The sequence below is a fragment of the Chinchilla lanigera genome, unplaced genomic scaffold (genome assembly GCF_000276665.1).
Source record: "Chinchilla lanigera isolate Chin_1 unplaced genomic scaffold, ChiLan1.0 scaffold00029, whole genome shotgun sequence".
NCBI classification, from domain to species: Eukaryota; Metazoa; Chordata; class Mammalia; order Rodentia; family Chinchillidae; genus Chinchilla; species Chinchilla lanigera.
In genome coordinates this window covers 5,826,370-5,840,661 of record NW_004955430.1, presented here as the reverse complement: position 1 = coordinate 5,840,661, position 14,292 = coordinate 5,826,370, and the positions used below count along the sequence as shown (strand labels likewise).

Here is a 14,292-nt window from a genome sequence, read left to right as displayed (position 1 = left end):
TACATTTTGATATGCCTGTTCCCCCCGTTCCTAACACTCCCCTCAATGCCATTTGGACCCCACGCTTCCATCCCAGCCCTCCTCAGTAAACTTGGCACACTGCGACCCGAAGAGTCTGTGATGTAAATCTTACCATGTCACCCTTGGTCCTTCAGAACAACTGACATCCTAAATGTATCCTCTAGGGTCTATCCCACCTTCTGAGCTGGCTCATTTCCATAGTTTACTTTATTAATAATTTTCTTAGCAATACCTCCTAGGAAGCCTATTATGTTTTGAATCCCATAAACTTTCCAGAGCTCTTGCCATACACTTAATTGTTCATGTATTGGGGGGGGGTGTCATTAATTGGTCTTCTCTGCTAGACTGCAAATCCAAGCAGCATATCCAGTGTGTGTTTTAACTAGGTCACCCTCAGTGCCTAGCACATGTAATCTTCTCTGGCACTGGTCCCTGGATATCGGCTACTGCTGATGAACTCCCACCCTGTGTGACAGATGCTGTTGCTGGCACTGGGATGCAATGGAGAATGAAATGGGCAAAAATTCTGGCTCCCATGAAGTTCAAATTTTAATGAGGACAAGGGGAAGCCAGACAAGAAGTAAATAAGTGACATATGTAAGATTGCAGATGGTAATAACTTCTGTCAATAAAAAGTAAACAAGAATGCATATAGATACTGTTGGTGTGACGTGGCCAGGTAGGGCCCCTGTGGGCAGGTGACCTTTCAAGAAGGAAGTTGAAGGTGTGCTTGAGCACTTCTGGAGGGAGGAGGTACCTGGCAGAAGTCAGAGCAAGTGATAAGGGGCGGGGGAGATGGGTAGCATAGCTGCCAGGTCCTTGTGAGTACAGGGTTTTAAAAATTGCCTTGTAGTATTTGGGGGACAGGAAGTCATCCTGAGGCTTTGTGTCTCACAGTTAAAAAGATGACTTTGAATAAAAGAATGAATTAATGAAATCCACTGTGTAAGTAGATCTTTCGGACATTAACTTTTAAAATACTTTCTTGTCCATTTCATTCTGACTCAAATGGTTCATTCTCGGGCATCTATTGTAGGTATCATCTTTGTAGCTGAATTTCATTATGACTGTATGTTTGCCCCTAAGCCTACCAAGTGTGCAAAAGCCAGCCTAAGAGCAGAGCAGATAAAGTTCTTTAGGAATTTTAACAAACAGCTCTTTTTAGGTTGGACATGCAACGTGTCACTGCAGTACTTCGGCCTCACATTATTGACATTATTTTCAAATTTAGCTTGAAACAAACAAAAGAAATCTGAACTGTTAAAATGTGTGAGTAAACCCTTTTGTGTTCCTTTCTGTATGTCTCATCATTTTGATTCCGCAGTACATTCCAGGACTTGCCCACAACTGCGAGGATGGAGGGCCATTTTTCTTGCAGGTGTCTCGTGATAGTAACAGTGTTGTCTCCTATATTTTCTGCTATGAGAGTCTATAAACCCTGCGGGGTAGTGAGGTCAAGTAGAAAGAGACCTAGGGGCCAGTCCACCTCTGTCACTAACTAACTGGATGGTCCTGGCAATTAAGTCTCCCTTCCAGGCCCTCAATTTTCACCTTTATTGAATGAGGGAATTAAATTAAATGGGCCACAGTTTCCCTAAATCAGTGTATTTTAAAGAAGATTTCTCTGCTGCTACTTCAGGATTTGGATCCCATGATTATTTACCAAATCTGGACCTTAAGTAGGGCCGGGGAATGTGTACTTTAGCAACCCCTCCCAGCCATTTATATTGAGCAATCTACCTTCAACACGACTGTTCTATCATAAAAATACTGAGGCTAAGAAAAGATTTGTAGCTCTATGGTTACTCTTCATGGTTTATTTTAAATTATAGTTGTAAATTTATATATTAAATTATAAGAAATGTAAGATTTTATTTGGAGACTCAAAAATTTTTATAAGGTAATTTTTCAGGCATATTCTTTCAGTGTTCGAGAATTTATATGTAGAATTCTGCATATCAATTTTGTTTGTAAAATTGGAAGGATGTTGATTCACAAATTATGAAGATATGTGTTCCTTCTACATTTTTGGGTGGTATGATGTCAGCTCATTTCCACTTCTTGATTTAATCCTTAAAATTTGTGGAAGTAAACATACGGTTTTCCATGTCATGAAGTTTTGGCAAGATTTTATCTTTATTTTTTTCTGAGCCCTATTAAGATTTGATTTATTCTAGCTTAAATCCCAAAGCAATTCCCTAATCTGCAACTGCTCTTTTTGTGTAAGTACAGCACTTCCTCTGAGGCTGACGGAGTGTCCAGGAAGGAAAACCAAGTGAGGTCTGTGGGAGTACAGCTTCCTTGCCTGGTGGTTGAGATACCTGGGACCTGTCTCCTCCACTCAGGGTTTTTCTGGACCTCCTCTGCCAATGCCCCTGACCCCTAAGTGTCTTTCTCTTCTGAATGAGCTTGACCATAGATTATTCAGCTTTCTGATCGTGAGTTGTAGGCACATGACATCTGAATTGGACCATGGTTAAAGGTGCAAGAACACAGATGGCAAGAAGAAATAGGCAGGGGACCAAAATGAAGAAAATGGGTTTGCTGGAATATAGGAAGGACTGCTGGTGACTGTGACAAGCTGGCAATTCTCTGACCTGGCTCAAAACATTCAAGTTCAGATTTTAAAAAATTATAATGCTCAAGTCAAACAAAATAGCTGTTGTTCAGCTTGGGCCTGTGAGCTGCTCCTTCCAAACCCCGTTTGCATCTTATTTTTAGTCTTTCACAGAAATGAAGAATAAACTGAACACAGAGCAGTTTATTTTGGAGGGAATTTTCCAAAAATGCCAAAACCAGAGCATTATTCTATTTGAAAAGCATAGATAAAACCATTGGATAGGAACTGGCAAGATTCTCTGTCACAGGACAAAGAGAAGATTTAAACATGTATTGCAGTGAATCCAGTGAGTACTCGAGATTAAGACTGACTTGGGCCGGGAATGTATCCAACTAATCTTTTTACCTAAGAAGCTTCTTTAAGTAATGTTTCCTGGATCTCATTTTCTAGAGCTTTTGATTCAGTTGCTGGTGTGAGTCCCAGGAACCTGTGCTTTTTAAGGATGACTAGGGAACAAATGGTTGGAAAACCATACTTGGAGAAACACTAAATTCAAACATTTCCTCTTCAAGATGGGAAGTGTGCTCTTGAGGTTCAATGACTTGCTCATAAATGAAAGGTGTGGACATATATATCATTATACTCGGTTTCTAGGCATAGGTAGGTATCCTTAATCATTCCTGACAGATATTAACTTCGTACCCCAGTGTTTCTGGAAACCACTTCTACCCTAAGCTGGTCCTTGGCTAACACCACCTAGCTCATGAGTGGTAGAACAAGACTAAAACTCAAAGCTTATGGTCACAGTTCTTATAACAGTGTCATAATATACATTTAAATGCTTTTTCCTCTTTTAGAAAGTTTCCACTTTTTTACACTTTTATCCATATTTAATGGAACAAATCCTGTGTATGAGGCATGTTGTGAAAAAATAAAACGGATTCATAAATATATTTAATTATTTGCTGTCTTTTTGATGGACAGAATCATCAGGCACTACTCACTGTTCGGCTTAGATTATGGCATTCTGGGGAGTGTGTTCATCCTTTTACTTTCCAAGCATTTATTCTACTATTGAGGACATATAAAAAATGAAGCCTCAGTGAGTTAAGATTGAAAATAATTTAGGCTAGAGATAGTTCAGTGCAGAGCCTTTGCCTTGCATCCAAGAGACCCTGAGTTCCATCCCTGATACCGAAGAAAAATGAATGTGACTTAGTTTTTGAGATTGACACACAGAAGCCCAAAAGCTGGGACCCACTGTATCTATGAACTAGTCTTTCCAAGCCTTGCTGTGACCACCTAGCAGATAAGCAGTTTTAAAAGGCAGATAGCCGAGCTGGAGGCCACTGCAATGCATTTCCCCCTGAGTGATAAGGCACCAGTAGATTAGACCCAGGCAGAGCCAGCTGAGTGCATTAGGAATCCTTGCCAATGCAAATAAGTCTAAAACAAGAACACATTGTTGGAATTTCTGCAAGTTAGTTGTTAATCAACTAGATCTTGGCATATTAAGGCCTTTTAACACATGTTTTTGACGTCTGACCCTGTGTGGCTGACAGTTAAATTAGTTTTGTGATTGACAGAGAAATATTTTATAGGATTGAATCATCAATAACATTTAAAAACGTTACAGGGCTTGATGACTTCTTATGTCATCGATGCCCAGTCAGTAATACCAGTGCTTAGAGCAAATTGACCTACTTTCCAAATGACTTTGACACCTTCTGGGTGTTAACGCACATACTTAATTTTATGACCCTTCCTTTGAAGTCAGGATGGTCCCTAATTGAGTTCTTCTTTGTCCATCAGCCTGTTTAAGTGCCTGTTGTGTGCCAGACAGTGTGTCTGGTGCGGTTTTAAAAGAGTCATAGTGTCCGCTCTGTAACGCTGGGTTAGGAAGCTGGACATGAGGTAAAGTGACGTGAAAGGGCTAAGGGGGACTAAATGCCATGTGATCCGTCCAGGATTCCTGGAAGGTTTCCAAGCGTTGAGGTGGCTGTGTCAGTGTAGGGTTTAGAAATGTCACTCCAACAGCCGAGTGGTAGAAGTGGTCAGTTCTCCCTCGCACAGATTACATGATCATTCACTCGTCGTTGTCATGGGCACAGTGAAGCGGGTCTTTAACTGGGATCAGGAAGAAACAAATATAGGGAATTAATAGGCTCATTTGTTCCATTTCCACTCCCGTTATTGTAATCATGTACTTTATTGCCAGTGTTTTTAAATACTTTGAAAGTAGTAATGGTAAATTTTTTCCCCTGAAAATATTATAAATGTAAATTTTTGTCACTGCGATAGTACATTTGCTTCCTTGGGGATCTTAAGTCACATGTTAACTGTTCGAATTAATTTCTTTCCACATTAAACACTGTTTTATATACCTGTCTTATATATTTGACATTGTCTTGTACTGTGTACTTATAAAATATAGAAGATAATAATCAGGGTACTTTGCATCAATGATTTTTAATATGGCATCCAAAGGAAAGTTTAGGTAAGTGTTGGTTAATTTTAAAAACAATTTCAAAAATTTAACTTAAGCTTTTCCTAGATGGAATTTTTCTGACTCTGCTGCCAAAAGGGTCTTTGTTTGACATTAGTCAAGTTCCACATTTTTGGAAAATGTATCTACAGTGCAGTATTTTTAGCCCAGTGTAAATTCAAATAGAAATCCTCACATTTCTTAAATGGGTCTATGCATACATTTGTGGCGATGTGCTTTTATGAGCAATGCTTTGAATCAGACAGCCCTGGATGTTAGGCTGGGCCTTTTGTTTATGTGTTGCGTCACTTTGGATAAGGTTGCAGCCTTTTCAGATGTGGGCTTTCTTACCATCCCACTCTCCCCAGCAGCACTGGTTCTGCCCTTGAAGTTGTGGTAAGGGCTGGTGAGAAGGACAGCGCCTAACGTGTAGTAAGCCCCGAGTGAAGGAAAGGTCTGTTTGAATTTTGCTCAAATCAAACCAGTGTTTTGTAGTCTCCATTGGTTGACAAGAAGCCATGGAAAAAACACAGTAAACATCTCCGGACACGTTGGAAAAACCACATACACAATGGACTTAGTCTTTATTGTATTTCAAGTTCTCATTGTGAGTCCAGCCCTATGTCCTAGAAAGTTAGGTCCTACCCTGCCTCAGTTCCCTGTCAAGCCAAAGAAATTCTTCAGAAACCACAGAAGGCTTTTTAATGCCAAGCAAGGAGGCCAAGCAAGGGGTCTGTGTGAAGAGGTTTATTCTGCTTCTTCCCCTTGAGTGTGCAAAGCTTCAGCAGTCTGATCTGGGTGCCTGAACCTTTCCAAGAATGACTCTAGGCTTTTGCCAGATACCACCGTGAACTAGTACAGCCTCAGCACTTGAACATTAAGATCCATGTAACCCTATGATACTAAATTATACTACTGACTCAAAAGTTATACTGATTGTATATATCTGCTGTCCAGCTAGTGCTATGCCATTTCTTTCCATAGTCTTGAGTTTATTGTGTGTGTTGATTCTCATAGAATATTTTTGGATGGAATGTCTTGTTTCCTTTTATATGATGCTTTAGTGTGGATATTGACGTGTTCTCACTTCTTTTTTGATGAATGCCTCATAGGAGAGAATAATTGAACGCTTGAAAGAACAGCGGGAGAGAGATGATCGGGAAAGACTAGAAGAGATAGAATCCTTCCGAAAAGAGAACAAGGACCTGAAAGAGAAGGTCAATGCTTTACAAGCTGAACTGACAGAGAAAGAAGTGAGTCTGGGAAAACAAATGAAGCATGTTCATAATCCTCCTGAACTCAGCGTTGTTATAGCTGCTGGGAACTAGACTTAGTTGAAAGGATTGTGTGAAGGTTTGGGGAGTGTTATGACCCTCTGTTTGCAAAGCTTCCTAAGTTTAAAGGAAAATATTTCCTGTAAATTCCTTTTGTGCTGATACCCTCTGCATATCTTCTCTGTTCTGCTGACTGGCACAGTTCGGCATCCTGAAACTTTTCTTTATGCCTTACCACACTTGTATGTCTTAGAAGATTCCGTATTTTTAAAAATTCCACGATCATTTGCTTGAGATAATAACAGAATTGATAATAATGAATAATAGGTCCGCTCTGAGCGAGGGACTGTTGTGTATGAATGCTTGTGCTGCGTGCTTTACATTTGTCTGAGCTTCACAAATGGATCACCCACATCACCCAGCTTAGAGATGTAGCACTCTCATGGCCACAGAGATATAAATGAAATGTGGTTGCTCACCTGAAATTTTATTTTTATGTTACAGTAAATAATTTAAAGCAGTATTCTCATGATAGAGCAAATGTGAATACAGAAGATAAATGTTACTTGTGTTTTTCAAGTAAGACTAAATACTTCAAATAAATTTCTTGCTTGAGAGTTCTAGAAAGAATGTTTTGGATTATACCTCCTATATTCCAGAGGCTACCCATAATCTCTTCTATTTTCTCCAGTATACTTTGGTGGAAATGTATGAGGAGCAGTCATGCACATTATTTTATCCATCCACCACAACTCTTAAGATACGTGTCATTGTCTACAACCGGCCGCTTTGCACTACTTTTGTCTGCAGGAAGTGTTGTTCTCCCTTAGGTCTGTTCAAGTTTTATAGCCCTACGGACACTGGGCCTCTGCACAGCCTTCTGACTCCCAGCTTCACCATGTTATCTCATTCTTTGAATGTTGGTAATTCTATGCAAATTCAAGTCCTGTTTCATTTGCAAATCCAGACAAAGAAGGGTGATGAATAAGAGGAATTCTGAGGAAACCCAGAAGCAAAGCTATACTAGCTTTTTCAGAATGAATATTATTTTTTTGATATGAAGATTAAGAATTTAAGTCACCTTCTTACTCTTTCACTGCTACTTCTGACATGGTTGACTTTTAACTACTGTAATTTTTATGTAATAGAAAGAAGTTCAGAAGCACTGTCCTCATATGTCATATCGTTTATTGATCAGAAATGTTATTTGTAGTTTTGTACCACAAAGTCAGTGGATGGATTCCAATTGAAAAGACACCTTGATGATGATAGGGCATAAGCATTAAATGAAAACAGTTTTGTAAAGAATGCCAACAATGAATGAATTTCAGACATTTCCAGAAACATTTATTGCACCTATGTGCTTGGTACTGAGCTGAGTGTGTCAGACTTCTGCCAGGAAAATGGAACCTTATTGAGACATGTAAATAGATTAAAGAATTCATTGCAGGGAACTGGTTCATATATCATGGAGTCTTGGAAAGGCCAAAATGTGTAAGGTGGGCCATCACGAAGAGCAGACTAGAAACCTTTAGAGGCTGATGATATAGTACGCAAGCAGAATTCCTCCTACTATGGGTTCTGCTCATAAGGTCTTTCAAATGATAAGACCAGGCCCAGCCAGAAGATTGAGGATAATCTCCTTAAAGTCAGCTGATTAGGGATGCTAGTCTTGTGTACAGAATACATTTACAGCACACCCACATTAATAACTGGGGACTGTAGCTTAGTCAAATTGAATAAAACTGGTCATCAAAACCAGCAATTTAAAATTTATTAAACAAAAAAAACATAGAGTTGCAGTTAGCAGGGAACTTACAATTTAATTGGGGTAATAAACTTCATTACGACACAATGACTGGGTTATAAAGTCCATTATTATTTCTGTGGGAGTGATATGATAAAGAACACTGAAATCAGAGTGTAGACTTGAGTTTTAGACTTATATCTGCCTGTAGTAGCTAGATGGCCTTTGATACTCAGGTAATGTTAACCTCAGTTTCCTGACCAGAAAAATAAAAAGAGCTCAGAGTGTTAAGGAGCACCTTACTGGGTGACAATATCTATGGTCATCAAGGTCATTCCAGTGTCCATACAGCCCAACATGAGTAGCTATTAGAGATCTATATGTGTTTAGGATCTTTCTAGGGGCTACAAATGGTTAAAACAGGAAGTACACACTGTCTGATTTTGGGTGGACACTAAATATTTCAGTAACATAGTTAAATGTTGCAACCCCGTTCATATTTGGTAACGACCATTGTCCTTTGTCTTAATCACTTTCTCACTGTGACAAAATTCCCAATAATCGGATGTCTCCAAGGCAGAATGGAATGGCACAGGGGCCTAGTGGAGGAATAGCAGTTCATCTCATGGTATCTAGGAAGCAGAGAGAGTCAAGGGAGAAGCTGGGAAGGGAGATGCACCCTTCCAGGCCACACCCTGGTGACCTCTTCTAAATGGGTCCTACCTCCTAATATCATATTTAGCTAAAAATTCATCGGTGGACTAATACACCAATCAGTGTGGCACCCCCACAATCCACTCACCTCCCCAAAGCCCTGCTTATGATCACTTGAAGCTTTGGGGGAACATCTAGATATAAACCACAATACCCTTGTAAATTATATTCAGTGATATGAGAAAGTGTTTATTTCTTTTGTTTTTGGAATTCAGACTGTAAGGACAAGCACTTAGTTTCTGGACATAATTGATGGTTGGGAGAATATAGGCAACTTCATTCTGAGTTGCAGAGGTTCATTCTGTGTGAATGAATGAATCTAGACTACACAGGGCTGGAAGATAAAATCTCCTTTAAATTTTAAATACTCTTATCTTTGGTTCTCCAGAAGATGTTTGAAAAACCAGTAGTTATTTTTCAGTTAAAAAAATAGAAATTGATAAAAAATTTTAATAAGTTGCTCCATTTATATTGGATTTGTGGAGTGGGGATATAGTTCAGCAGCACAAGCATCTGCCTAGCAAGCACAAGGTCCTGAGTTCGATTCCCAGTACCAAAAAAATTTATATGTATATATATTTCATTTGCCCTTGATGGGGAAAGCATTAAGTAGATATTTTGTGTCATAATTGCCTCCCAGTCTGCATGGCCCTTCAATACATGTAAATGGAAGGCTCATGGTGTCTGCTTAACCATGACATGGAAAGACTACCTTAGGACTTACATCATTAGCATGACTTTGAGATGTGTAAAATGCCTTTACTGACCGCACCGTTTGGTCACATTTGATTTTACTGCAGTTAAATTCTTCTTGGTTGTGTAAGCTGGTCAACTTTAATTTCCTGGCCAGAGCTGACTATTGCTACTTCAGTAAGACTATATTTACCTGCTCTGTCTAATGTGCATTTTATTGCTGTGTACGGGATCAGTGTATTCAAACTGAACTCATTGTTAAGAGAAATTGCAGTGTTTTACTTACTACATTCTTTTTCTTTCAGTCTAGTTTAATTGACCTCAAAGAACATGCATCTTCATTAGCCTCTGCAGGGCTGAAAAGAGACTCCAAATTAAAATCTCTAGAAATAGCCATCGAACAAAAGAAAGAGGAATGTAGCAAACTGGAAGCACAGTTAAAAAAGGTAAGTGAACTCTAAGAAAATACATGCTTATTTGAGAATGAATTTATAAAATGGAAGAGACATTTTTCAAAGGAAACAAACTCCTTATCTTTTGCTGTCTGCTGATAAAAGAATTAATTAAACACTCTTAACTGTATCCTAAGAGGTCTACATCCATCTGTCTGTGAACCTGAAAAATTACTTTAGGTTTCCTGTGGAAAGAAAAGTGCAAAGTAGTAGAAAATGGTAGAAGTGAAAAAATATTATAAAAACCAGCCATTACTCTCTGGGCAAATCTCAACTATCAAAAAATAAATGAAAATTGTTTCAACAAAACAAGGAACCCAGGCATGTCATTATTTTTTGATAAAGTTCTATTGACTTCAGAAGTAGGTTAATATTTGTATTATAGCTTTGCAGAAGTTTTTCTGGCAAAATTAAATATCTAGAATTTCATAAAAATAGTCAAGTCCCTAGGCATATCTGTAGAATAACTATTTGTATTTGACAAAAACTGGCCTTACTGTCTTAAGAAAGCTTGTTCTATTTAGAAAGCTTTGGAAAAGTAAGCAAGCTCTTTATATTGTGGCATTCAAATGTTTTCTCTGACCCAAACATTTTTGTGGAGTGCATTTCCAGTCATGCATTGTTCCTTTGACTCCCTGTGTTGTTCGGTATGTCTGCACTCATTGTTCACATAAAACTCATAACATTATGAGTTTAAGCATTTTGTTTCCCTTTGAAAACTTATAAACTTATTCAAAACAGAGTAAGAATCTAAACATCCAAATAAAGCATATAAAATGTGTATCATTTCTAACACAATAGAATAGGTATTTATTAGCTATAGTTATGAAAGTAAATGACATGGATGGTCAGGGATGTGAAAGAATCACATATCTGTGGATGAAATATTCTGGATATTTTAAATTTTAACATACTGTTTTGTATGATGGAATATATAACTTAAATATGACTACTTTGTGATCACCTTACATGGAATTTTAGGACGTTATCATGAGACATTCCACACTAACAAAATCTACAAACTTACATAATAAAATATAAATATATAATCAAGCCTCCTTATAACAAAATGACAAAAAAGTCTAAATCTATTTCATAGTCCACTCAACATCTCCCTTATTTTTAAGCAATATTTAGTTAAGCAGAAATCTTGAACAGTAAATAAACATTTAAAATACCCATTTGAGGGTATTTAAATGAGATTGACTTGGCTATTTATGCATTGATGTATGCTATACCTTCCTGACATATATATAAATGTGTTCTACAATATTGTATGCATGTATGTAAGTATCAAAAAATTGATATATGAAGATATCTTTTATTTGTTTAGATCATAAGGAAGGTCTGAAGATAAGTTTGTAAGAGAGACATTCACTGGCTCCCTGTGGTGGTCCTCTGCACTATCTCAGTTCATTTGCAGTGTGCTGAGTGTGGAGGAGGGAGAATCTCCAATAGACCTGGGCTAGAGAGACACCCTCTATCAATTCTGATGAGCTATCATGGAGATCATATTGCATGTAAATCATGGGTGATTTTTGTAGATACATGCTCCGCACCCTCCTTTTTAATGTAACTCATCTATGGACTTTGGAATCCTCCAGTAATTAAAAAGGAAGAGGCTCACATACTGATGCCTTTAGTTTTCTTGTACATGTCTTGATTAGTTTAATAAATCATCTTCTATAGTTTCACCATAGCTGTGGTTTGCCCAAGAGATCACCTTCAATGTGCGTTTTCCTTCGTCTCTCAGGTGGACACATTTACTGAAGTTCACAAACCAGATCCCATAAATATGTTAACGTTGTGCCTGACAGCATTTTAATATTCTACATTACCAGAAGTAAAGTGGCAAATATAGTTGTCTTACTGTAAAGGAACTATTTAATTTATGAAAAGATAATTTATTTCTCAGTAATTATATGATCTTTGTTTATACTATCTCCTAACTGCACAGTGCAGTAAACTTTAATAAGGTAATGATAATTTAAATATTTTTATGCCTAACCTGCAGATGCTATTTTGTTATTTTTGGCTCTGTAGCATTAACTAAATTCAAAAGTTTAAAATATTTTTTCAGTAGTGTTTAATTTCTGCTAGTAAATAGTTTTGTAAAACCTCAAGTACCCATCACCTTAAAAAGAATTGAGATCTACGTGAAATATTTGAAAATATAAGCCAACATTGTATGAATATGCATATAAACACATCATTTACTCATGGAAAAATAAGCAGCTGTAAAATCTTAAGGAGTGTCTGGGCCTCCTTTTAAATAAAAGGGTATGTGACCTGTGAATAAAATATAAAGGCTCACTAAATGAAAGCTGAAACATAATAGTTTTACTATGTCATAAATACACCATGAAGTCCCAGTGGAATTTTGCTCAAAATTTGTGAGTGTCTAGGTATTTTTTGTCATAAAATCCATACAATATCATAGATGTATTTAGAAACTTGTCTTCCAGTGATGATAAAATCCAAACGAAATTTTTATTTTTGCCTCCTGAACAGTGCTTGATCGTTGGTAAACTGTGCTTTTTCGTATAAGTTTGTGTAGAACATTCACGCATATAATTTTAACTCTTAACTATGTGGCTTAAATTATAAGACTTCTTGAAATACCTGATGGTAAAAACTGGCTATAGGCAGAAAAAGAACTTTGCTTTACACATTCCATCCTAACTCTTAAAAACAATGCGGTCAGATATTCACAATAAGGAAATTCTTACTGTTAATGAGGCTTCTTCAATAATTCTAACCAAATGATGCATACCCACTAGTTATGAGTTTGCTTTATAACTCAATGCATTCATCAATTATAGACATCCCGGATTGAGAAGAAATTGGCTATTGATGTATGGATCATGTTGTCTCTCACAAGAGGATTTTTAGGTTCAAGATATAGCAGGCAGTTAACCTGTCTGATTAGAAATTAGGTGAGAAGCAATAGCAATTCAAAATGCTATGATTTATGCTGTTTAGTAGTTTTCCAATTAATGTTATGCTTGAGGAGAAAGCTTTTAAATCATAAAAGAAATCATTTCTTTTACACAAGTCAGAGGAACAGGAATCCTGGCTCTTACAAAAGGCCTGTCTCAATTTGAAGTAACAGTTTCTGTAATAGTTCACCTGTTACACCTTGCTGTTGAGTCCCAAGTTCATGATGCAAGTATTTAGGAAATATAACTTGAAGGTACTATTTAAAATAATATTAAGTAGTACATTTAAATCCATAGCCATTTAATTCTGTATGTAAAATTGACAGGATTGTAAAGTCATAGAATGTCTTTGAAAATTATAACTTTAAAATTAATTCTCAAATAATAGTCAAATCTAGTAGTAGGCAATGGACAATACTGTACCATGATTCTCTTAAATCTACTACTGACTTAAATTTTTTGTTTTCTAGATTAAGATTTAACTTAATCTGATAATGTTTTGCTTACTGATATTGTGCTACTACTAATCTGCCATTTTCTGGTCTATATTTTTCTGAAGTTAAACTGAATAGGATAGTCAGGCTTGTGTTAATATAAAAGAAGAACCAGAAATTCAGTGATAAGATTTAATTAATCTTCTATTATTACCATCTTTAAAGTTCAGGAAATAAATTGCAGGGTTGGCCAGAAGTACTTCTTCTGATTCATTGCTGGAGGCCAGCACTTCATGTATCATCAAAAGTAGACAGCTTTCTTTATTTCATGGGTTATTTAACTTGAGAAAGGGAAAGTAACACAAACCTTAAATTTCTTATTCCAGCTATTCTTTTTTAGGAGCCAAAGTCAACATTTGTATTTCCCTAGAGTATCTCACTTTCACTGTGGAATGTTTAGAAACTGAAATTTTTTCATTTTTTTAACGACCAGTTTGTCTGTGCGAATGCACCGGATTTGTTGAGCTAATGCTGTTTTTCTGGATCTTTCCTTCTTTCCTTGTCTGTGCTTCAATGCCTCCCCAACTTTGCAATGTAGCAAGCTGAGCAGTTGTTCAATCAGATGTACAACCCAGTAAGTCATTTTTGAAAGTTCCCGCTGTAACATATCAAAGCATGAGGATCTATTGATCATAGGTCACGTTGTGCTGTACTGGGCAAGTTTTGAAAATAGTTCCGAGGGTCTTCCTATTTTCATTCTGTCAAAAGAAATGAACCGTGTAGCGGCCATTGCCATTTCTTTCGAAATTTAAAAATTAAGAACTCAAGGAAATATTCCTAGCTCTGATATCATCTTATTCTTAACTTCAAATCCAAGTCTACAGAAAAACAAAAATCAATTGAATTTTAGGCTGATGGAATTTGTCCTTAGAAACTTCAAACATGGACTAATCTACATTAAAAGCAATAGTAT

The 14,292-nt window shown here is 37.1% G+C and overlaps 1 protein-coding gene across 10 annotated transcripts in view; it reads left to right on the top strand.

Annotated features, from left to right (window-relative positions):
- Window positions 1-14,292, top strand: part of Erc2 (ELKS/RAB6-interacting/CAST family member 2) — a 963,719-nt gene that overhangs the window by 468,248 nt on the left and 481,179 nt on the right. For 6 of the 10 annotated variants that reach the window (XR_001234567.1, XM_013515686.1, XM_005387385.2 and 3 more), the window contains exons 9-11: window positions 6,179-6,319; window positions 9,800-9,940; window positions 13,918-13,953. Coding sequence is in view for 9 of the 10 variants with exons in the window: in XM_013515686.1 (XP_013371140.1) it covers window positions 6,179-6,319; window positions 9,800-9,940; window positions 13,918-13,953 (318 nt within the window). In the remaining variant the exon portion in view is untranslated. The remainder of the gene's footprint in view (window positions 1-6,178; window positions 6,320-9,799; window positions 9,941-13,917; window positions 13,954-14,292) is intronic. The other 4 variants (XM_005387388.2, XM_013515688.1, XM_013515689.1 and 1 more) reach the window with 1 other exon arrangement.